This window comes from Suncus etruscus, chromosome 2, assembly GCF_024139225.1.
Source record: "Suncus etruscus isolate mSunEtr1 chromosome 2, mSunEtr1.pri.cur, whole genome shotgun sequence".
NCBI classification, from domain to species: domain Eukaryota; kingdom Metazoa; phylum Chordata; class Mammalia; order Eulipotyphla; family Soricidae; genus Suncus; species Suncus etruscus.
In genome coordinates, this window is record NC_064849.1 from 7,119,130 (window position 1) to 7,144,767 (window position 25,638).

General features: G+C 48.5%; 1 protein-coding gene and 1 non-coding gene across 2 annotated transcripts in view; one reads left to right on the forward strand and one right to left on the reverse strand.

The window, feature by feature from the left end:
* Positions 1–17,487, reverse strand: part of CREBBP (CREB binding protein) — an 89,941-nt gene extending 72,454 nt beyond the window's left edge. Inside the window, exon 1 of the mRNA XM_049768430.1 lies at positions 17,365–17,487. Within this exon, the coding sequence (XP_049624387.1) occupies positions 17,365–17,449 (85 nt within the window). The 5' untranslated portion in view covers positions 17,450–17,487. The remainder of the gene's footprint in view (positions 1–17,364) is intronic.
* Positions 17,488–25,022: 7,535 nt separating this feature from the next.
* On the forward strand, positions 25,023–25,129 carry LOC126003154 (U6 spliceosomal RNA). Its single transcript, XR_007493691.1, has one exon. It is a non-coding gene; the product is annotated as a U6 spliceosomal RNA (small nuclear RNA).
* The last annotated feature ends 509 nt before the right edge of the window (positions 25,130–25,638 follow it).

Here is a 25,638-nt window from a genome sequence, read left to right on the forward strand (position 1 = left end):
CCAAAAAAAAAAAAAAAAGAGTTTTGAAGAGAACAAACCAACCATTAAGGAGATGTTGAACTGAGTTCAAAGCCCATAACCCTGACGATTCCAGCCCCCTGGAAGCAATCCTGGACACAGTAGATGCTTGAAGAGGCCTGCTTAAAGGTCAACCAGCCCCTGCAGCTGTTTTACTCAACCCTTCCATGGACTCCTTGCAAATGCATTGTCCTCAATCTGAAGACTTGGGAACACCTACAGACACAAAAGCATGTACAACCACCTAAAAACACCCCTCGCTGACGAAACTGGTGTTCTGCTACCTTTCAGACATTTGTCCTTTGTCCCCATTTCTTGTAAGGAAGCCTTACACTGAGATGGGGTTCCCTTCCTATCAACCCAGGGAGGAAACGAAGAGTTAAAAGGCCCAGGTAAAGACAAGGATGTGTCCACACACCCTATCCCACCCCTTTCCCAGGAGGAAAGACCAGCAGGAGGGGCAGGGCTTGGAGAAGACTTGGCAGGACCTGAAGAAGAGCCCCAAGTGAGCATGGAGTTCCAATCCAGCCTTGCCCTGGAGTAGACTATGCAGCCGCTGCAGCATCAGACAGAGACTACTGTCTAGAGCAGCATTTCTCAGGGAGGCCTGGCCCCCAGAAGGCCCCCAGGATATGCTCAGATAAAAAAAATTTCATCCAGGGGAGCCACTGCAGGAGACTAGCTGGTCAATAGGCAGGGCCAGGCCCAAGGAAAGGAAATGAGATGGAAAGCAGTGCTCAGGGCTTCGTGCTTGGAGAAACACTCATTCCAGGTGCTGAGGGGCCAGCTCAGGTGGGTCACGAGCAAGATAAGCACCCTCTCTGCCACACAAACCCCTTTCTCTGAGCGTCTCACCGACTACCCAAATGCCACAGCAAGGAGGGAGTAGGGGGGACCCAGTAATACTGAGGGCTACTCCCAGCTCAGTGCTTGGCAGCAGAAGACTGGACTCCCCAAAGCAGAGCCCAGCCCTGAGCAATCCCACACCCTGCCACACACAACTTTCACATTCTTGGGCTCTTGATGGTTGGTTGGTTTTTCTAGGTGAACCACATTTTGCACACCTTGGTCATTTTTATCCTTATCCTGTTTCAGTCCCAACACATCTCACAGCTGTCCGGGTGCTAGAACATTGATGGATTTACTGTCCCCATGCACTACCGTACACAAGATGCACAAGGTGTGTGAGGTGTTGCTTGGAGTTCATGAAAGGCACAGAGGTGCCCACCCCCTTTCTCTCACTTCCCCAAGGACAGGCAGGATATTGCAACAAAGCAGCAACACTTTCTCCACACCAATGTCCCAACACTCAGGGTTGGGCAACACCAATCTCAACCATCGGAAGTCCTGAAGCCTGAGTGCCCCCCTCCCAAGTCTTCACAGGTCCCTTCTTTTCTCTCTGCCAGGTCACTGGGGGGAATCACAAGGACAAAAGCTGAAGCTGAACAAGATCCGAGCTGATGCAGCTTTCCAGAAGCTTCAGCCTGGCACACAGCAAAGAGCAAACACGGCCGGTCCCTCCAGCACACGCAGCTCCCCGATTCTCTCCATTCTAGGCCTTCTCGCCCACCAACCTGGAGCATGGCCCAATGTTATGCTGCTCTGAAAAAAACAGGCTGTCTGGGGTGGGGACAGTCCCTATGCAGATCACAGCCGGACACTGACCAAACCAGGGAGGGCAGGCCATAGCAGAAACCGTATTTTACTTTTATGTACAAGTAAATCATTGGATGTACTGAGAAAAAGTGTGGGGTTTTTTTTTGGTTTTGGTTTTGGTTTTTTGGGCCATACCCAGTGACGCTCAGGGGTTACTCCTGGCTATGTGCTCAGAAATCACTCCTGGCTTTGGGGACCATATAGGACACCATGGTCCATCCTAGGCTAGCTCCAGCAAGGCAGATGCCTTACCACCCCACGCCACTGTACTGGCCCCCAAAAAAGTTTTTTATTTTACAGAATCAAATGCCGGATAAAGAACCAGATCAGTCTGCCCAGCCAGGAATAACCAAACACTGTTTTTTTACCTAAAAAAAAAGTTTCCAGGGGCTGGAGTAGCAGAGCAATAGGGCATTTGCCTTGCACACGACTGACCCAGGATGGACGCAGGTTCAATCCCTGAGTACCGCCAGGTGTGGCCCAAAATCCAAAATCCAACAAATAAAATATATGAAGAATAAAAATAAAAAATGTTTCCAAACCTATGGCTGAAAAACCAAGTCAGCCACCCAAAACACTTTTCCCCAAACCCAGAGAGGTGATTTTCACCTCTGTGCAGGCCTGAGGGCTGATGTGGGCAACATCATACCTCATGCTCTTTGGGCCAGTCCAGCCCCAGTGACATTACAGAGCCCAGATTCAGGGCCAAGCGAGGCTCTGCTAAGAGTGCAGAGGTCCTGTCTGTCTGTGCAGTGTCTGTCTATCCTGGCACAGGAGTCAGCGACACAACTGTGGGGGGAAAGAATAAAGGAAGCGAAGAGAAAAGAGTAAAGCTGCCTCCCCAAGAGCATCCAGTTTGAAGGTCGGAAGAACCCTCACACCCTATGAAACAGCAGCAAAGTGAATCATCTTCACCAAGGGCATCTCTTGCTCAGTTACATTGTTCCACAGTCCTTGCTCTTTCCCTCCTGACTGGGCTGTGTCTCTCTCCCTGCACCCTTCTGGGACTGTCCTGTCTCTGGCTAAGACACACAAATGGAAGTTTTAGGAGGCCACTGTGCTCAACATTCAAACATGTACCATCTCTGACAGTGCCATCTTCGGAAAATGTTGCAGGCTGGGCCATTCATCCAATCCCAGTTTGGGAGTGTAACAGGAAATCACGCCATCATTGGGAGCAAATTAAACTGATCTGACATATGGCATGAGTGGAGTTCCAGCAACCATGAGGACAAACTCATATTGGGACCCACAATGAGTGTCACCTGCCATCTTCAGCAAGAACACAGCAGCAAAGGGCTTAAGGGAGCCAAGAGCCAACATATCTGCTGGAAGAAAGGTAGTCTGATAGAAGGAAAGCACCTGGAGACTACCTGCTGGCTGGCATGGAGAGAGAACTTTGTTCTAGTTTTTTTTTTTTTTTTGGTTTTTGGGCCACACCCGGTAACGCTCAGGGGTTACTCCTGGCTATGCGCTCAGAAGTCGCTCCTGGCTTGGGGGACCATATGGGACGCCGGGGGATCGAACCGCGGTCCGTCTCCTAGGCTAGCGCAGGTAAGGCGGGCACCTTACCTCCAGCGCCACCGCCCGGCCCCCTGTTCTAGTTTTTGAACACGTTAAGTGTTGGAAGAAAATAGTTTTTTCATTTCTTGGGATTAGAGATCACACTGGCAAACGCCCAGGGTACCCTAACTCCATAGTTGGGATCTCATAGTCCCAGGGCTCAAACCTGGAGCCAAACTTGCAGAGTCCAGGCCAGTTTCACTGGTCCCCAAGCCAGAAGCGATTTCTGAGCGCATAGTCAGGAATAACCCGAGCGTCACTGGGTGTGGCCCAAACCCCCTCAAAAACTTAATTTAGCTAATCTAGAGACTGCCCATAACTGAAGTCCAAAAAGTCCTTCAGAAGAACAGTCATAATTTTTGTACAGTAAATTCCTTTTTTCTATCTTTTTTTGTTTTGTTTTTGGGGGGATCACACCCGGCAGTGCTCAGGGATTACTCCTGGCTCCATGCTCAGAAATTGCATGGGGGACCATATGGGACGCCGGGATTAGAACCGATGACCTTCTGCATGAAAGGCAAACGCCTTACCTCCATGCTATCCCTCTGGCCCCTGTAGATTCCTTTTTTATTTCTTGAAGTAAAAGCAGATTTTAGAAATTCTGGGAGAGAGAGACAGAGACAGAGAGAGAGAGACACAGAGAGAGACAGAGACATGTTCAAGAGACAAACTGGCTCCTCCAGTGTGGAGGGAGCCACAATATATACCCAGTGTGAAATAAGGAAAGGCTACAACTCAGGAGGGGAGATGTGGGTGACATGCTCAGGCCCCATGGACCCTGGCACAGCACATGTGCCAGATTCTTCAGACCAAAGGTAAATTTGAGTCATTAAATAGTCAGGATAGGAAGAAGAAATGGTACTTGGAACATTTTTGGGAGTTAAGGTGATACATACTAGCATGTCATAGGAGACTCTACAGAAAGCCCAGATTTCTGAAGTGGACTGGCTCTACGCTCAGAAATCACTACTGGCAGGTTTAGGGGACTATATGGGATACTGGGGATCAAATCCAGGTCGGTCCCAGGTTGACTAAGTGCAAGGCAAATGCCCTACCTGCTCTGGCCCTTCTTTACATTCTTTTGAGTGCTTGAAAACAAGTTATTCTTCTTATTGAAACAAAAACAAAAAACAAAAAAACCTCCTTTAAAAATAAATCACTTCCAAAACATATTATCTAAGTGTGGTTTGGAGAATCTGCTAAACAGCAAGAAGTGGAGTTTTGGTTATTTCCTGTTGCAAAACCCTTGACCCAGAGCAAGGCACTACTAGCATCAAGTAGGAATTCACTGAGAGGTGCCATCCAAAGATAAAATGGCTCTGGGCCAGGGAGATAGCACCAAGAGCGGGAGCCTGTGCTTGGCATTCACGGGCTCTGGGTCTAACCTAGTATGTGCTCCTGATATGGCACTCACGGCTCCCCGTACAGCTGGGAGGACTCAAAATAAACTAAATAAGGGCCCGGAGAGATAGCACAATGGCATTTGCCTTGCAAGCAGCCGATCCAGAACCAAAGGTGGTTGGTTTGAATCCCGGTGTCCCATATGGTCCCCCGAGCCTGCCAGGAGCTATTTCTGAGCAGACAGCCAGGAGTAACCCCTGAGCACCACCGGGTGTGGCCCAAAAAAACAAAAACAAAACAAAACAAAAAAAAAGAAATAAAAAAGTTTTAGTTCTGTAGTACCACAGGGAGGGCACTCGCCTCACACACAGTCAAACCAAGTTTGATCCATGGCACTATGTGTAATCCCTGAGCACCGCCAGGAGTGATTCCTGAACATCTCCAGAAAACCCATAAAAAATATTTTTTAGGGCCTGGAGAGATAGATAGCTTAGTGGTTGGGCATTTGCCTTGCACACTGCCAACCTGGGACAGACCTGGGTTCAATTCCCAGCATCCCATATGGTCTCCCAAGCCTGCCAGGAGCAATTTTTGAGCTCAGAGCTAGGAGTAAAACCTGAAAGCCTCCAGGTGTGGCCTAAAACTTTTAAAGAAGGGCAAAAGCTTTTTAAACCCAAGCCTGCCCTCTGGCCTGAGTATTCCCACTGGTGTGAAGCAGACTGTGGGACAGGCCCAGGGAGCTCCCAAGAGGCGGCAACAAGGCCAGATGCCAGAGGCAGAGCTCACACCGGCTTTCTTAAGGGGGCAGGGGCTCTCAAATGCTCCTCTGAAGCACTTGGAAGTCTGAGCCCTGTTACCAGTTTGAGGGTTTGGGTTTTTTCCTTTTCACCATCAGTAGTGTTCAGGGGCAACCCCAGTTCTGCGTCTGAGACTGCTTCCCAGTGGTACAAGGGACCTAACTGGTGTGGCTGCGGACTTTACAGGAACTTCCATTCCCACAGAGTTTGTAAGAACATCAGCTCTGATTCTGGTTGCCCTGGGGTCCCTTCCTCCCCCAATAGAGGAGGGAAGAGACCGCAGGTGTCCACTCTTCCTGCAGACATGAACTCAGATGAAAAGTACAGCTCACAAAGGGACCTAAACCCAAGCTTTTTAACTGTGGGTCTAACAGCATAAGGCAGTTTTTTTGTTTCACTGGGAGGAGGGGTTTAACATCTAGAAGGTGCTCAAGGCTTACTCCTGGCTCTGTCCTCAGGGATCACTCCTGAAGGGCTGGGGACCATATAAGTGCTGGGAGTGAACCCGGGTGAGCGGGGTGTAAGGCAAACATCCTACCCACCGTACTATCTCTCTGGCCTCCCTATATGGCAACTTTTAAACGTTTTCAAATAAATTTATTTATGATGTATTATCAATGAACATTTGACCTGTAAACCTACTCTCTGCACCTATTTTCTACTCTAGGTAGAAAATGGACTCTAGGTCACACACTACTTCTCAGGGGAAAGGGGGTCAGCATGAGTTCAGTTCTGACCTAGCCTTCTGAAGAAGGGAATGGTGGTTCTCTCCATCCCTCATCTCTCCATCCCTCCCTGCAAGACAGGCTTCTAAAAGTCGGCAGTGTGCAAATCCTACACGGGGCAACAGGTCTGCCATGTAACAGCATGACTTGACTCCACACACAGGGACCTGCACCCTTCCTCTCAAAGCCCCGCAGACCACCCGAGCCTCAAGTGCATGCTCCTTTCACCACAGAACTGACCTGGGTCTGCCACTCTACTATCCTCACACAAGCACCTGACCAGAACCCAGAGGATGTCAATGCACTAGAGACACAGTGGCGGGGCTGAGGTGTCTCCACATCCCACAGCAGCCTCGCTCCTCCTCAGAGCTCAGTGCTGGGTAACACCAAAGGCAGATGGGCTGGCAATGCAGATCTCATGCGCTCCAGTCATTAACCCCTGCCAGTATACCTGAACCCCTCAGAGAAATCCTGCCCTCCACCCAGGACCCCCATAAGCAGAAAGCCTACAGTGAGTGCTCCCACTATCCTTCCAGCATAAACACCACAAGCCTAAAGAATGGAATCATCTGGAATCTGAAGCCATAGTATTTCTGTAGTGTTTTTCATCTTTTGTTGTTGTTGTTGTTGGTTTTTTGAGCCATACCCAGCGATGCTCAGGGGTTACTTCTGTCTATGTGCTCAGAAATCACCCCCGGCTTGGGGGACCATTTGGGAAACCGGTAATGGAACCGCTGGTTCGTCCTAGGCTAGTGTTGGCAAGGCAGACAGACGCCTTACCGCTTGCACCACTGCTCCGGCCCCAGTGGTTTTCATGCTTAAGAGATGGTTTTTTGGGGCCAGAGAGATAGCATGGAGGTAAGGCGTTTGCCTTTCATGTAGAACAGGAGTCTCAAACTCAATTTACCTGGGGGCCGCAGGAGGCAAAGTCGGGGTGATCCTTGAGTGCAAAGTCAGTAGCAAGCCTTGAACATTGGGGGGGGGGGGTGACCCAAAAACTAAAACAAAACAAGATTACTCTAGGGCAGGGCCACAAAATGTTGTACGGAGGGCCGCAAACAGCCTGCAGGCCACAAGTTTGAGACCCCTGATGTATAAGGTCATTGGTTCGAATCCCGGCATCCCATATGATCCCCCAAGTCTGCCAGGAGCAATTTCTGAGCATAGAGCTAGGAGTAACCCCTGAGCACTGCCGGGTGTGACCCAAAAGACAAAACAAAACAAAGAAAAAGGTGGTTTCTTCAAAAAAACTCTGTTCTTCAGTCACAAAATCTTAAAGCAAATGATGATGAATGATCTGAGGTTCCTGTCCCAAGTCCTGTAGCCACTGGCCATTGGCCAAAATGGTAGTGGTGAGAGGTTACCAAGGCTCAGACATAGATGTATCCCCCAAATGTATACAGTGGGGTAAACCAACAGCAATACATTTTAGCAAAAACATTGAAGATTCTCAAGTTCGTTTTTGAGCCACATTTTAACATTTTAAGTATCCGTTATCCACAAGTGTTAGTGGTTCAGGAATCAAATTGTATCCATCACACAGAAAGTTATAGGGGCATCCTACCTTTAGTTCAGTGGGATTTCAAACAAAGGAAAGTCCAGATCCTCTCTCTCTTTCTCTGGAAGAAATCAAGTGTTTCTTCCATTTTCAAAGAGTGTGAGGTTGGGGAATGTAGGTCAGCAGCAGGAATTGCGTTAGCGTTTTAATTCTGGGCAAGTTGTGTTCTCCCAACACCAAAGGAGGCACAACTAAGCCCTCCAAATTATCAATACAATGTGCATTTTTGTTATTTTACATAGTATATAAAACCATATACTAAGGGCCCTAACGATAGTAGGGTGTTTGCCTTGCCTGCAGCTGATCCAAGTTCAATCCCCTGCACCCCATATGGTCCCCCAGCACCACCAGGAGTAATTCCAGAGTGCAGAGCCAGGAGTTATCCCTGAACACTGCCAGGTAAGGCCCAAAATTTAAAAAAAAAAAAAATTTAAGACTAGTCACTAATTTCTTTAGGAATTAATATAAAGATAGCAACAAACTAGAGGAAATTTTCCGCATACCACAGAACAATTTTACTAGCAAAAAGCATAAATTCACATAGCTAAAAACCTAGAAGAATGAGAAAATACTGAACTATTGAAATCAAGTTCCTATTATATACAGAATTTGTCAAGTCAGCAAGGAGCTGAAGCTCTTTCAAGTCCAGCAGTAGCTGAACCAAAAAGGAAATTAAATTTCACAAAATTTCAACAAATCAACTTAACAAAGGTAGATAGTGATCCAACTTTTTTCTTCCATAAGTTTTTTCCTACAAAAGACTCTTAGATATTCACTGACAAGCATTAATATAGTTTCACATAAGCAGGATTTGGTATATCTGTTGAGGCTCAGACCACCCAGTAAATCTAGTCACCATGTCACCCTGCAACCATACAGAGTTACAGAGTTGTTTTATTATGAGAACTTTAAAAGTCAAGCTACACTCTTAGCATTTTTCAAATACACAATCCATTTTTATTAACCGTGGTCACGTTCTATGCTTTCGCATCCTCATGGCTTATTTTACAGCTAGAAAGTTACCCCTTTTGATTACTTTACTCATTTGTTCTATACTACCCTCACCCCAGCAACCACCAATCTGTTCTCAGTCTCCGAGTTCAGTTATCGTTGTTTTTAAGATTCCAAAGTTACTTACAGCATAATGCCCTCAAGGTCTGTCCATGTTACTGCAAATGACACGATTTTTTCAATGGCTGAATAATGATTCATATCCCCACCACCCTCCACCCCCATTCACTCAGCTGTCAATGGTCCCTGGTGTTTTTGGGTTTGGCTACTGCAAGTATGGCTGCAGTGACTACTGGGCTGCACATGTGTTTCTTTGGGGAATATTTTCATTTTCTCCAGGTAGACTAAGAAGTAGAATTGTTGAATCAAATGACAACCTGCTCTGAGAAACTTCTAGATGATTTTCCACCATGGTTGCTCCAATGTACACCCCCACCAACCACAAGCAGAGGTTCTCTGCCTCCACATCCTCATCCACCCTTGCTATCTCTCTTTTTTTTTTTTTTTTTTGGCTTTTGGGCCACACCCGTTTGACGCTCAGGGGTTACTCCTGGCTATGTGCTCAGAAATCACTCCTGGCTTGAGGGGACCATATGGGATGCCAGGGGATCGAACCTAGGTCCGTCCTACGCTAGCGCTTGCAAGGCAGACACCTTACCTCTAGCACCACCTCTCCGGCCCCATCTCATTTTTTTTTTAAACAACAAATATTCTAACAGGTGTGAAAAGATATCAAAAAGTCTATTTTTTAGAATTTCTCCACACTAACTCACCCTTTTTTCCCCCAAGTCCTAAAGTAAATTAAGTCATGCTCTTGAAACAATACTGGAAGTTTCGCTCAGATCTGTTTTCCAATAAAGAAAGGCCTTGAACTTAAAAGAGACTGAGTCAAATGTGTCTTTTTGCAGACTCCCCAGATCAGCTGCCCGGGCTGGAGGAGCGGAGTGAGGACATTTTCACAGGCACTTACTAACCAACCCGCTTTGCATCAGATATGCTCCTACCCTACAGTGATTGCCGGTATTTTCTGACACAATCAGATATTGTCTATAGCAGCCTCGCCATGCTACATGCCAGGACCCAGAGCGCCAACACAACGTGTGTGCTCTGATCCTCGGACATATCCCCACCTGAGAGTCTCTTTTATAGACCCAAAGACACAAATACACCCCAGAGTGCAGATGTCAACTCACTGGTTCAAGACACCAAGATGATGGGCCGGGACTCACTGTCCACTCAGAGCTAAAGCCAGAGCACCCTCTGTGCCACAATGCCAATCTCCCTGTATAAAAAGCTCTGACATTTCCTGCAACTCTGAGTCATGGTTAGAAGGTTCTTCTACTTTTAATCAAGTGACAAATAGTCAAAATATTTTAATCCAAAGGAATTGAGTCAAGTTTTTATACTCTGTAATTGTTAAAGCAAACTAATTATTTGATCATTTCTATAATTCCTGAGTATTCAGTTTGTAATTAAAGACTAATGTCCACTTTATTTAAATACTCCCTACAACTTACCAGTTTAAGAACTCATATTTTTCTTACTCTAGAGCTTAAATATGTATAGTAGGTGAATTTTCGTAAGAAAAATCCAAAATGCTTTCGAGGCATTGCAAAGCAAAGCTTTTGAATTAAAAGAAAAAAAATCTAATATATGCCCACTAATACAATCTAATACATGTTAATATAAGCCAGGCAGAGATTCACTGGAAGCGGCCCTAGGGCTCCTGAACCGGCCCCCCCCCCATAAACGCCCCTATCCAGAAACCCCTACATAAGGCACTAAAAATGCTGACAAGTTAGAGATCTGAACCACAGCAGACAGGATGCCTACTAGTAAGAAAGTCAGGCTCAACCAAGACAACTCTTCTAACCATTTTACTACTCTTGCCAATGGCTCAACTGAACATTTTTCTGCCTAATGAAAATGAAACACAGGGAGATATCACATCAGGTACAGTAGGCATTCAAATCTTTCCTAGGGTAAGATTTAGAGAAAGAGGATTTCAACTTTTAAACGTAAAACTCCAAAATAGGCCAACTTCCCAAACTCAAAAGCAGAAATACCTAAAAGGCTAATTTTATTCTTTTGGGTGGGTGATAGTGGGGGGCAGCAATTCAGAATTCAGACACCCAACAATTGAGAATTTACTCCTGGCTCTGCGTGCAAGGATCCCACCTGGTGGCTTCAGGAGGCATATGGAATAACAGGAAACAAAACTGGCCTGCATGTAAAAAGCAAATTGCTCAGTACTCTGGCCCTAAGAGGCAGAGTTTAAAGACAGCAAGTCCTTCTCTGTGCTCTGTGGTGTAAGGAGTGGGCAAAGAGCCCTACTGCTTCCTGCTGGGCCTTCCTGCATCTAGTGCTCTCCCAAAATCTTCCTGCATCAAGAGTTCCTCCCTTCAGATACAAAGGAGCTGGCGCCTCAACTCTGCTCCCTGGGCCCAACCTCAGCCCTTCAGCATTGCTACTAGCAGAGACCCAAATTTGCAGATACTGTGAAGTGCAAAGCTCAGGGCTGACAGAGAAGAGTATGGCAGTCCCGTACCAGCCATGTTGAAGTTGTGACGACCCGCACAGGACCCATGGGAAGGTGTGAGGGAGAAAAGGCTGCAGGCAGGCTCATGGCACCAGGCTAAAAAACCAGGAGCTTTAGGACTTGTGAGAGCTGGCTTGGGACAACCATGGTCTAACCCTTGTGCTTCCCTCACATAACCCAGGCCCAGACCAGCCTCCTGCTCTCCAGAGCCAGTGGAGCCCTGGACATACGACTGGGTCCACCATCAGCCAAGGCTTCCTCAGACACCATGCCTCCTTGGGCATCTGGGCTCTTAGCAGGGTTAGCTTCTCTTCTGGTCAACACAGTGAAAGCTAAGTCACCTCAGACGCCAGACACAGTACTTAACCGGACAGGGCAAGCATAGAAGAAACAGAAGCACTTGTCCAACTTGCAACTCCAACAGTTCAAGGAACAGCTTCAATATGAGTAAAACCAGGGCAGGACAGACAGTAAGGTAGGGAACATGCTTATTCCCCGGCACCCCATATGTTCCTCCAAGAGTGAACTCTGAGCACTGCTGGGTGGGACTAAAGCAAAATAATAATAATAATAATAATAATTAATAAAAAGTTTCAGAACACTGATACCACGTAATGCTTTGTTGTTTTAAAATTTTCCCTGCCATGGTGTTCCTATTTTTCCAAATACAATTGAAAATGGAAGCAAAAATCAATAGTATTGATGTCAGTTCTTGGCTCACTCTCCACAGCTCTGGGGCCCATGGGCAGCTAGCCTCGGTTCCTGCAGCTACAGAGCCAGGGGCAAACAGGTCTCCAGTGCAATCGGGCACTGCTAGTAGTCAGGATGGCAGGGCCCTGGACATTTGTTCCCAACCTAGCACTCTCTGTGTCCCATTCTCCCCCTTAAAGCCACCCGGAGGCTATGGTTATTATCTCTGTTTTATGGTAGAGGAAACTGAGGCACAGAGAGCCGACAAACTTGACCAGCAAAGAGAGGGGAAAATGAAGTGGAATGAGGCCAAAGCTGGCTCCGGGCCTACTCAGCATCTCACAGGGGCGCACAGCCTTGGTGGAGTCCAGGTGAATGGATGAGAGGAGTTCAGTCTGTGTGGGAGTAAGGATGGGGAAGAACTAAACCCAGGACTTGGGCAGCAGCAACAGACTGGATCCAGTCCATGGGGGGCGGAAGGGAAGGGAGAAGGGCAGGGGCCATCGCTGCAGTAGTAGCCATTCACTTTCAACTTTCTCAGGAAGATCCAGTCTGGGCATGGGCAGATGGAAACACCATGGTGTCCACTGGCTAACAAAGTAACAAGCAAAGGTGAGAACGAGAACCATCACCTGAGCTGGCTTTTAAAAGTTTGCCTACTTGAAGTTAAGCACCAAGTCACACTGCATCTAGGAAATATAAAAGGATGACTTGGAAGCGCAACCCAGAAGCCCTGTGGTGCCAGAACTAACCCAGTGGGTGCACAGGAAAACCCACAGTGGCTTGTCAAGGCTCAGAGCTTGGGTCCCTGTGACACACTGACCCACACTATGACCGAGGCCCACATTCCCTGGCTGCTGGTTTGGTATCGAGAGTAGGAGTCCTCCTGACACCAGGCTGCAGTCGTTTCTGTTGTCTAGGGCAGCTTTGATGCTATCAGGTCACTGGGTAGCTTCAACAGGGACCACCAGGCCCACAAAACCACAAACACAGAAAGCTTTTGACCCTATTCTGCATCCCACAGGTTTAAAAAAACCTCAGCCTCTCTAAGGTTCACAACTTCCAAGATATAAAGGCTCAGGAGAGTTCTAGAAGGGTCGGCCAGCCATTCCCAACCACACTTGTGCACAAAACTCTTTCCGAAACTTCTTCACATGTCCTTTATTGCGGGCTGAAAGACAGCAGTCGAGGAACCTGGTGACCACAGCACCCAGGAGGCTATGGCTACTATCAAGAAAGTTGCAAACTACAGGTGTGAGGAAGATAAAAATGAAGAGGGGTGTCCTGCCCAGCACTGCCCCAACTACCTGACTATCAAATAAGAGCCCCAGGACCCAAACGACTCACAAGGCTCATTTCATCTTAACAAGGAAAAATGTTCTCTGACAAAAATCACTTGAAACTACTGTGTTTACCAACACCCTAAGTAAAAACACTAAAGACACCCCAAGTCTGCACTAAGACCACACCAAGTAATCAGACTCCCCAACTACAACAGTCTGACTTAGAAGCTATTCCAACACTCCAACATCCACTTTGGAAGGTAAGATTTCACATCTAAGTCATTTCTAGCCTATTTAAGAATCAGAATTACTCAGCTGTTCTACTGGGGCAGCCCTGGCAAGACCCCTGGCACCCCTGCAGCCACCAGCCCAGGGGTTTCAAACAGCGCCATCCTCTCCTCTCAGTCTATTAAAGTTCCTCTTTTCCAACAAGTAAAAGCACGAAGAGCTCTGGCCCCAGAAACATCTCTAAAAACTGAACAAAACACAAAACACCCTGACTGCTCCACAATTACCCAATGCAGGAGGGAAGGTGGGACCAGGGAAGGGGACCATCTTGTCCTGCAACCCCCAGTTGTTTGGGGTCCCTCCCTGACACTGCTTTGGGGCAGATCCCCTCTCTCAAGTCTGACTCCTCACCCAGAAACCTCACCTGTTGCCCAGGTTGCTGGGAGCTCCAATGGAGAAAAGGGAGCGGTCCAGGCACAAACCATTACTTAATTCCCTGGAAAGGCCATTTGGCTTCGACTACATCTACCCCCAGCTTTACTCACATGCGAGTTTCTCCTACAGGGAAAGGGATTCATTCACACAATCAAATGTCATCACAACCACTCAGGGACACTGACCCAGCGCTGGATGGAAAATGCCCTGTCCACTCCGAAGGGAGCCCACGAATAGGTTCTTTGCACTTTCAATCTTAGTTTCAGGAAGCTCCAGCCACACAACAGCCCAAGTGAAATTCTTTTGCCCACCTGAGTCTTCCTCTTTCACGGGGAAATCAGAAATCCCCACTCACATACTGAGACACACAACTACACACCCAGTTAACAGAGTCCTGCTTATTGTAACCAAGTGGCTCCAGTGGACCCTCCAGCAGGAAGTCAGAACATGGGATGCTCTCTGAGCTGGCTCACTCGATCACACCAGGGAGCTCACCCGAATGGGTAAGGGTTGGGATCTCTCCTCAGGTGCTGTTCCAGGCACCTGAGAGGCCTTCTTAGCAAAGAAGTAAGGGCCTCCTGGCTAGACCTGGTTAACAAGTGCTCCCACATGAGAAACTGTTTCTCAGTTATTGTTGGTTCCCCAGGATAGGACTAAATCACCAGAGGCTCCGAGTCCCCACAGATGTGCGCTGCACTGCATGTTGGCAGTCCAACTCATCAGCTCTGCCACCTCCTCTCTCTGGGCTGGCACCGATCTCAGACAGGGATAAGGGAACATCTGCCCAACTTCCAACAAGAAGCCTCCAACACACAGCCCCCCATAAAACAAGTCTTAGACATTCAGGAATTTACTCCGTTTCTGCCACTTGCCATGTTAGCGGAGTAGCAGAGTACCTTCACTCATCTGACTCTAAGTAATGTAAATCCTTTAGTCATTTATTTGCTTAATAGATATCCTTATGATCCTTAACTTAAGACTAGTTACAGGAAATGAGGTCGTACCTTGTTTAATGGGTTGGACACTGCTCCCTCCCTTACATCAACACACACACACACACACACACACACACACACACACACAAATAATTTATTTACTCTTTTCCTTTTTTTTTTTTTTTTTTTTTTTGGTTTTTAGGGCCACATCTGATGGTGCTCAGGGTTCACTCCTGGCAGGGCATGAGGGACCGTAAGTGGTGCAGGGGATGGGACAAGGATTAGTGAGCACCTTACCATCCTATCTTAACACCCTGGCCCCTAAATTTTAATTCTTTGCATTATTTAAATCAGAGCTGCTCTTTAAAAACTGAACACTCTGTTCCACACTTGAAAAGGTTAAAGCACCATGCCTAGGAGAAAAGGAAAACCGAAAAGCAAGTGTAAAAATGTGGTTCGCAATGGGACTCTCTCCCGGAGCACTTTGCTGTGATTAGCAGCAAAGTTACTGACAAGTACCTGACCAATGGAAAGTGGAACTCTCAAATCCTCCAGGCTGTTTGGAAAGACCCCAATGTATATAGCAGGACAAGTCTTTTGTTAAACCTTGCGTTGCTCATTTGTCCTTCTAGATAAAACAAAATCCACAATAACTTCATTCAACAAGAGCAAAGCCATTCAGAAAGTTACCAGTTTCTGAGGACAAGCTTCCACTCAAGTTGTCCACTCTACCATTTATATGATTAAAGACTTTTCATTCAAACACCGAGGTAAATGAATGAAGCAAAGGAGATCTGCTCTTCAGGAAAGGGGCATTTAAACCGTGGCCCTTTCCACTTTTCTCTTCTCCGCTAAAGTTATTGTATAAAGCCAGTAGTAACTCAACTCTAGCACTGTAAGAAAAGCCTTAGCAGTGAGTTAGTTGTAGATGCCACAAATCTTAGTAATTGCCTCTTGCTAGTTAACAAATTTTACTGTAATCAGACAAGAGCCTGCCTCTGATTTTTTTTTTTTAAATCATTTCTCAAGGTCTGGGATGAAACTAAAGTGTCAGAGTACATGCCTTCCATGTGCGAGACCCTGGGTTAAATACATGGCAAAGCCGTGATGGGTGTGGTCCTGGGAGCTCATATATTATGCATATATATATATATATATATACATATTTTTAAAGTCATTTCTCTCACTTCCACATTAACTAACATCACTGGAATCACTAAATTATTTTATAAAAAAATGAAGCCACAAATTCTGTGTTGCCCCAATTGCACCGTTTGGCTTTTTGACCAGGAGCAAAAAAAAAAAAAAAAATGCCGGTGGTCAAGTCTCAAGAATAGTTGCAGAAGACGCACAGCTGCGCGCCTGCAGTCCGGAGGCTCGCTACAGCAACGTTAATTCAATTGAGGCCCATTCATTATAAACAGATTTTCAGATGCTGCTACTACAAGCCCGTACTGGAGAAATGCAAGCGAGCTGCGCTGCGCTGTGCTGTGCTGCGCCCTGGCCGTGGCCGGCAGCAGCCGGGCAGGCAGGCGGGCAGGCAGGCAGGCAGGCAGGCAGGAACGCACGTTTCTAACACCAAGACGGCCTCGAAAGAGGAAATAACCACTAGTTCCCAAAGGCTCCCGGGGCCCGACCCGCTAAGACAAGAAGAAGAAGAAGCCGGAGCGAAGCGAGGAGAAGCGAAGCGATCGCAGGAGCAGAGCATTTAAGAAGAGACTTCGCTTGCTTGCTTGCTTGCTTGCTTGCTTGGGCAACTAGATTGGATGAGCGAAGAAGTTTGCAGGGGAAAGAAATTCCCAGAAAGGAAGAGGAGGGGAAAAGGGAAGAAAAAAAAAAAAAAAAGGCATTAGTTAGTTTGGTTCGTCTCCGTCTTCAAATAAAATCACTTTCGGGGGGGTGCGATGGGTTGGAAAAAAATTTAAAAAAATAAAAAATAAAAAAACCCTCCTGTTCTCGCAATCCCAAACGTCGTCATTTTGAACGTCTACTAGACGCAGGGGGAAGCGGAGCGGCCCACGGCCGAGATGAGATGAGATGGAGAGCTAGCTCAGCGGAGCGCCTTGCGAGCCCGACTCCCTTCCCCCCCTTTTTTTTTTCTTTTTTCTTGTCCCCCCCTTTTCAAGTTGTGGAACCGGGCACAACTGGGCAACATGGGGGGCCCCCGAGTCCCGGGCGGCGCAGCCGGGCCAGCTAGAGTCCGAGGGCCGCAGGCCGAGCCAAGAAAGAAACTTCCAGCTCCCAACTCCTGGGCCGGGCCGGGCTGGGCCTGGGACAGCCGCGGCGGGGTGTCTGTCCGTCGCGGGGGGGCCCCGTATCGTGTGTGTGTGTGTGTGTGTGTTTGGGGGGGACCCAGAAGGACGTCTTGGCCCGGCCGGGGGGACCCTGAAGGCCGCCTCCCGCGACTGTCACCTGCCTGCCCGGCCGGGCCCGAGCGGAGCCGAGCGGGGCGGGATGTGTCCACGCCGGGCCGGGCCGGGCCGGGCCTGGGTCGGGGTCGGGTTGGATCGGATCGGGTCGGGCCGACTGGCACGCTGGCCGGCGACCCCTCGGGGTGCACCCGCCGGGGGCCCGCAGCCCCTCACCTGTGCTGTCACTGGCCGGGAAGCCGGGCGAGCTGAGCTTGGCTCGCTTGGGGTTGGGCGGCCCGTCCAGCAAGTTCTCGGCCATCTTCGGCGGCGGCTGCTGCTGCTGCTGCCGCTGCCGCTGCCGCTGCCGCTGCCGCTGCCGCTGCCGCTGCTGCTCCCGGAGCCGTCGGGCCCGAGCGTCGGGGGTCCGGGGCCCGGCGAGGCGCGGGGCCGCGAGCGCGCCGATCGGGCGAGAGGGAGGGCGCGGGGAGTGGGGGCAGGCGGCGGGCGGCCCCCCGAAATCTCAGCCGGCTGCAGCAACAGCGCCCCGCAGCGCTCACCGGCCGCCCCCGGCCGCCGCCGCCGCCGCCGCCGACACCGACACCGACACCGACGCCGCCGCCGCCGCCGCCCGCCGCGGCCGCCTCATGCCCCGCCGCGACGCCGCGAGCCCCGACGCGGCGCCCCCGGCCCGCCTGACAGCGACGCGAAGGACGGCGACGGCGGCTCAGGACGCGCCCGCGGACATGCTGGCGGAGCCGGAGCCGGAGCCGGAGCCGGAGCCGGGGCCGGGGCCGGGGCCGCCGCCGAGCCGCCCCGCGCCGCGCCTAACCGCGCCCTGGCCGGCCGGCGGCCCGCAGGCCCGAGCGGCGCCGAGCGAGCGCGGCGATCGCCCGAGCCGCCGCCGCCGTCGCGGCCCCCTCGGCCCCTTCCGCCGCCGCCGCCGCTCCGGGACGGGAGGCCGAGCCTGCGGCGAGCCGGGGGCCCGCCCGAACGAGCCGCCGAGCGAGGGCCGAGGCCCGGCGGGGCCGCGATGCGCGGGGGGCGGCTGGAGGGCCCCGGGGGCCGGCGGGGCCGAGTCGCTGGCGCTCCGAGCCCCGGTCGGGTCCGCGACAAGATGGCGGCTGTTGATTCCTCAATTAAAAAAAAAAAGAAAGTTTTTTTTTTCTTCTCTTTCCACAGCCCGAGCGGGGAGGGGGAGGGGGCGGGGCACGGCGCGGCACGGCGCGGCACGCCACGGCACGCCGGCGCGACGTCGCTCGCCCCCCCGGCGACGTCAGCACGCAGGACACGCCCCCGGCGAGGCTGGCCACGCCCACGCCCGAGCCGGGAACGCGACGCGACGCGACGCGACGCGGCGAGGCGCGGCGAGACGCCGCGGGACGCCGCCGGAAACGGCCGGGGCGCGCTCGCTCGGGACGGGCTGCTGAGGCGCCGGCGAGCGAGCGAGCGAACTTGAGGCGCCCGCGGCCAGTCCCGTACCGAGTGGCCGCCTCCTCCTCGGGGTCCCCCCGCCCGGGACTGTCTGTGTAGGACAGCCGGGGAAACTGAGGCAGGAGTCTGGCCCTTCTCGCCTGTTCCTTTCCCCCCCACACACACACCCCGAGGTGCTCAGGCCTGAGGGGGTTCCCCCACCCCGACTCCTATCTCATCCTCCTCCCCCCAGGAAACCCCCCTATTCCCAGAACTCGCCAGGCTTCTCAGACCTGACGTCTGACAGGTCTTTGCAGCACCCCTGTTTCTTCAGCCAGCGGTTCAGGATCACCCCCACAGGCCTCCTGAGCTAATTTAGCTGGGGACACGCTTCTTGGCCCCCCACGACTCCCCGAAGTGCTCAGGCCTGAGGGGGTGCCCACCCCCAGATTCCCTACCTCCTCCTCACAAGCGACCCCCCAATCACTCCCAGAACTCGCCAGGCTTCTCAGACCTGACATCTGACAGGTCTTGCAGCACCCCAGTTTCTTCAGCCAGCTGTTGAGGATCACCCCCACAGGCCTCCTGAGCTAATTTGCTAATTTACCAGGGGACCTGCTTCTTGCCCCCCACCACCACCCCTACATCTCAGGAGGCACTTTTTTTCTTTTTATTTATTTATTTATTTATTTTGCCACTTCAGTGAACCCCTCAGCTCCTCTCCCCACCCAGTAACATCGCAGAGTTCATTTTCATTTTGGGGGGAGGCCCTTTAAACCAAAAGCTCCTACCCACGGGTAGGGGTGAGGGAGACGGTGCTATCCATACGTACAGTGCATATATATAGACTGCTTTTTAAAGAAAGGATCTACGTAACCTAAGACAGATCTAAAGCGATTGTCTTCCTGTGCAGAGACCGAGCCATCCCTTTTTTTCCTATCTCGTTAGATGTACCCCCGCCCCTCCGCCCCTGCATCTGTGTCCTTCACTCCTTGTTCCTTCCCGTACCAGCTCAGCCACTAACTACAAGTTATCTTTCTGGACTTTTTTTTTTTTTTTTTTAACTCTTTTGCAAAAGCAGGTCTCAATGCTGACCTGTATTTGCTACCTGCAAAAGCCATGCTTCAAGCTTCAGAGCACTTGTCACCTCCTCAGAGACACCCCCAAGCCACTTTCAGGCTCCCCAGCTTTTGTAGGCAGACCTCAGAGAGGGCACAGTGCACACAACATGGCTTTATTTCGTTCATTCTTTATTTTTCCTTCCAGGATCTTTTGAGAGTTTCTTGAAATCACTGCCACTGTGGTAATCACTTGGACAAAGAAATCCCCATATAGCCAAAGAGGCCACATAGCAGGCCTTAGACATCATAATAAAAAATATTCGAGGGTTAGAGTCATAGGGCAGTGGGGAGGACACTTGACTTGCATGTATCTGAGCCGGGTTCCATCCTCAGCATCTTATAGGGTCCCCTGCACCCTGCCAGGAGTGATCCCGGAGCATAAAGCCAGGAGTAAGTCCTGAACACTGCCAGACATGGCCCAAAACAAAACAAGTATTCAAGTTGCAAATGTGAACAGGAATGTGGAAGCGTAAGGAGGAAGATGACATGGGGTAGGTGGCACCCCCTTACCAGGTCTGTGTACCTGCCACAGGGTTTGTAAACTGGTGAATGTGTGAACTGTCCGGTTTTCCCAAATGTCCTGAGGGCTACCGAGCAAGGGGCTCAAGCCTGAGGCACCTCCAGGCCACTGCTGCAGAAGACAGCAACAAGTAGGTCCTGGTCAGGAAGGGTCCTTCAGAACATGGTTCAGAGCCATGCAGAGACTATGAACTATAAGTGTGCCAGGAAAGTACCAGGATCTAGGAGACTGAGGAGCCCAGCAGAAGGCAGTGCAGCAAACGCTGTAACCTCACGGGCACACACTCCCATTGGATAGTGAAAGCACCTAAAGGAATCAACTTGGGATCCCCAGGGATATAAGGCTAGACTAAAACCCAAGTGTTCTGGCCCCAGGCTCAGCCTTAACTTGTTTGTCCCCCAACTCCTGTTGCTCCTGTCTGCTGTCACTTGTTTCTGGGGACAGGGATGGGGAAACCAGGATGAAGCTGGGTAGCTGCCTTGTGACCTGAACTGGAGATGCAGGTGACACAGGTGGGGGGACCCATTCCTGCCAAGTGTCATGGCCCGCAGTCCCAGAGGGGACACACATTCAGTCCATTGGGGTAAATCTCTGAGACCAGGTTTTCCATCCTTCTGGGTATATCCCCAGAAATAGAATTACTCTGGTGCTGGAGAGAGAGTAGAGTGGGTAGAGCGCGTGTCTAGCACACCACTGTTTGGTTCCTCGAGCAACACTAGGAGTAATTCCTGAAAGCAGAGCCAGGAGTAATCCCTGAGCACCTTACAGACCTGATGTTGTTTACATACCTCTACAGGGCTCTTATCTTTTAGACCTGAACTAGAATAGTTAGAAAATTAGACAATGCCCTGGAGGAGGCAAAAGGAGCACAGAGGAAATATGCTTAGCCTACAACTGACTTTCGAAAGCTGAGTGGTGGGACCTGTGGGGCACACTTCTGTATATTCTGAAGTTCGTGTGAAAAAGCATTTCTAAAATTTTGAAACTTTGACTCTCAGAAAAAACATAGCATAGCTGCTCACTCATATTATTTTCTATCTTGCAATAGTTTTGTAATTTCTCCCAAAATCTGATACAATCTTTGATCCAACAAATTTACTGAATTAGATTATTAATTTTAGTTACCCCAATATTTTTCTCCAGGATCTTGAATTTTCTACATAGACCACTAAATCATGTTGTTGTTGTTGTTTTAAACAAAAGGAAAGGAAAAGCAAAGAAAAGAGAAAAAAGAAAAGACCAGCAAATCCCAGGTACAGTGGGGAGGGCATTTGCCTTGCACATGGCTGACCTGGGTTCAATTCCCCAGCACTCCATATGGTCCCCTGAGCACCTGAGTGCAGAACCAGGAGGAACCCCTAAGCATCACAGTCTGTGGCCCCAAAATTTAAAAAACTCGTTAAAAAATAACTTCAATGAAGAACACTTTAGGCCCAGGTGACCTTAAGCCATGAAATCAATCAAACGTTTAAAGAAAAATAAAACTAGTTCTATACAAGGATGGAGACACTAGCCATTTTGTTTTATGAGGCCGATGCTACTCTACGCCAAAGCCAGATAGATCACAGGCTGATATTCCTAGTGACTACAGACACAGGAAGCAGATGGACATTGAGCAGCTCCTGGCCTGATGGTTTACACTGGAAAATCAGTCACTGCAATGAATTGCTTCAACTACAAGAGGCCCCCAAGGAGGCCCATCTTAGATCTGAAGCCCATCTCAGATCCAGGGCCCATTTCAGACCCAGGGCCCTGTGCAGTGACCTCCCTGGAAGTCTTTGCAGTAATGCTGCCAACCTGGAGCTCGTCCTGGATCAATTATTCCAACCCCAACCCAAGGCCAAGCATTCTCATCAGATTACGGGAAAGGTGAGGGGAGATTTGAGGCAAACAGCCGAGAAGCCAGGACTGAAGGCAAGGCTGTAGAGGATTGATAACTACCATGTCCAGCTACGCCCTGAAGACCGAAGCAGAGGGAAGAGTGATGTGGGGCCACCAGCCAGGAGACACAGGGAGCCTCCAAAATGGGGAAGCCATGAGACCTGGATTTCAAGTTTGCAGTCTCCAGCACCAGGAGAGAAATCATTTCTGCTATTTTATTTCTTATTTAATTTGAGGGCCCCTGAGAAGTGACCCTCATGCTTTATACAGGGAGTACAGCACTCTAGGCCACAGAGTTCTTTAAACAAAGGACCACAGGCTCTAGGTCTTGATTGTTTCTCTTTTGTAGCATAACAAAGTTTGAAAAGGTTTCTACCTATCTATGATGATAAAAATAAATTACAATGAAAGAAAAGGGAGGAAGGACTGTCCCCATACAGATAAACAGAAACAAAAAATGAAAAAACAGAAGTTAAATGGCAAAATGATCAACAGACTCAGCCACTGAAATAAGTACCTGACATGTTAATGAAGTATGCATCCCATTAAAAGACCAAAATGGTCTGAATATATTTTTTAAAGTAAAATTCAATAACAGTATATCTGTGAAACCTGACTTAAAAGAAACAGGCAGAAGGTAAGTGGATAGAAAAAGATCCATTGAGCAAGTAGTCGGCACAGGCTGCAGTGGCTCTAGAAATAGCCACTAAAACTCACTTTAGAACACCGATTGTTACCAGAATAAAGAGCCATTTCATAATGATGAAAGGGTCAGCTCATCAGGAGGACAATAATGGTAAATACATGCATGTCCTGAAGAAGGCCTGAGAGGGCAAATCAAACATTTGCACTGGATGCCACTTCCTGAGATAGTCCTGAAATTATACTAAAAAGATCAGTTTGGGGGCCAAAGAGATAGAACAGCAGTAGGGCATTTGCCTTGCAAGCGGCCAACCCAGGACTGACATTGGTTTGAATCCCAGCATCCCATATGGTCCTCTGTGCCTGCCAGGAGCAATTTCTTTCTTTTCTTTTCTTTTCTTTCTTTTTTTTTTTTTTTTTTGGTTTTTGGTTTTTGGTTTTTGGACCACACCCAGTGATGCTCAGGGGTTACTCCTGGCTATGAGCTCAGAAATGACTCCTGGCTTGAGGGACAATATGGGATGCCAGGGGATCAAACTGCAGTCCATCCTAAGCTAGCATGTGCAAGGCAGATGCCTTACCATTTGCACCACCGCTCCAGCCCCTTGGGAGCAATTTCTGAGCACAGAGTCAAGAGTAACCTCTGAGTGCCACCAGGTGTGGCCCAAAACCCAAAAATAAATAAATCAAGATAAGTTTGATATTAGAGGCTAAAGAGATAATACAGCCAGTCAGGTACTTGACTTGTATGTGGGTGCCCCATATGGTCCCCTAAGCACCACCAGGAGTGATTCCTATGTTTGGAGTCAGGAGATCAGGTACCCTGATCACTGGTGTGGCCCAAAAGCAAAAACAAAACAAAAGTTTGTTATAACAAATACTAGACACAGCACCGGAGATATAGCATGGAGGTAGGGCATTTGTCTTGCATTCAGAAGAATGGTGGTTTGAATTCCGGCGTCCCATATGGTCCCCCGAGCCTGCCAGGAGCCATTTCTGAACGTAGAGCCAGGAGAAACCCCTACGTGCTGTTGGGTGTGACCCAAAAACCAAAAAAAAAAAAAAAACAAAAACCAAAAAAAAAAAAAAACTAGACATACCATAAGTATAGTGAATCCTGACTCACCTCACCTAAATGTAATATTTTGTCATTCATTTCATGCTCTGTTTCTTCTCACTGGAGTATCTGTTTATTTGTGACAGATCAAATCTAGAGGTGGTCAGAGATCCTGCTGTGTTCGTAGGGGTCCCCAGGGTGCTGAAGCCAGCTGTGTACATGGCACTGCCTCCCCACCCGGACAAGTTCTCCAGCCAAAATTGGTTTGTTTAAATAGCTAAGTAATTTTATCTATTAAAGAACGTTTGTTTTTTTGTTTTGTTTTGTTTTGGTCACGTTTGTTTTTTTTTTGTTTGTTTGTTTTTTGCTTTTTGAGATTATACCCAGCATTTAGAAGGTCACACCTGTCTCAGCAACTAGGAGTTACTCCAGGTGGTGCTTAGGGGACCATATGAGATGCGATGATGGGAAATCTTGACCCATGGTTGGCCATTACTCAAAGAACTCTTATAGAGGACACTAAAGTACTGTACAATACTAAGAAGATATTGTACAGAAGGGGCAAAAAAAGACCAACTCATCCACACTTGCATGCCAAGCTTCACTTTTCTAAAGATGCCTTTGAGAAAGGTAAAGGAAAATCACACCTAGGAGACAGTACTTCAGAACACACATAGGTCTGTTTTGGCTTCATAATGAGAATTCTTACAACTCACTGAGAAGACCAGCAATCTGAGCCAAAATGATTGATTTTGATTCAATGAAAATATGAAAATGAAAATATTGATTCAACATTTCTGCAAAGAAAGTGTGAATATTTAAAAGAGCACTTGAAAAGATGTTCAAAACATCAGGTAAGAGCAAGTTAAAAGCATAGCACAATCACTCAGATCTACTAAAACAGCCTTAGTAAAAAACAGCACACACAAATTCACAGAAGAAAGGTTGAACAAGGCGAATATAAATATAAATACCTGGGACCCAGGTATTGCTGGTGGGGATCTAAAATGGTGCAACCACTTTGGGAAAAAGTTTGGTAATTTCATAAAGAATTTAAACACTGCTATGAATTTAGCACAAGAAGCACAAAAACAAAAAGAGGCCAGAGCAACAGCTACAATGTGTAGGGTATTTGCTTTACATGCAGCCCCAAAAGTGATCCATGAACACAGAGCTAGGAGTAAGCCTTGAGTACTGTTGGATTTTTCCCTCCACCAAGGAATAAGAAAAAAAGAAAAGAATAAGAAAAACAAATATATAAGTGCTCGCTTTGGCAGCACATACACTAAAATTGGAACAATACAGAGAAGATTAGCATGGCCCCTGTGCAAGGATGACACGCAAATTCGTGAAGCATTCCATATTAAAAAGAAAAGAAAAGAAAAATGTATAAGGGGCCGGAGAGATAGCACAGTGGTATTTTCCTGGCAAGCAGCAGATCCAGAACCTAAGGTGCTTGGTTCGAATCCTGGCATCCCATATGGTCCCCCATGCCTACCAGGAGCTATTTCTGAGCAGATAGCCAGGAGTAACCCCTGAGCACTGCCAGGTGTGGCCCAAAAACAAAAACAAAAACAAAAAAAAAAAAAAACAAAATAAAAAAAAAGAAAAACATATAAGCTGAACACCATCAAAATGAAAAAAAAAAAAAAAGGCATGAAGAACTATCCAAAGAGACAACCTAGATTGGATGGAAATATTTGCAAATCACTTCTCTGATAAGTGATTAATATCTAAGATATATCAAGAAATCTTAAAATTTTGGGTTGGGATGTGGTTTGGTGGTAGGATACTTATCTGGCATGTATAAAGTCTTGGGTGTGATTTCCAGAACAAGAAATAAATCCTAAAATTCCACAACAAATAACTTGATGAAT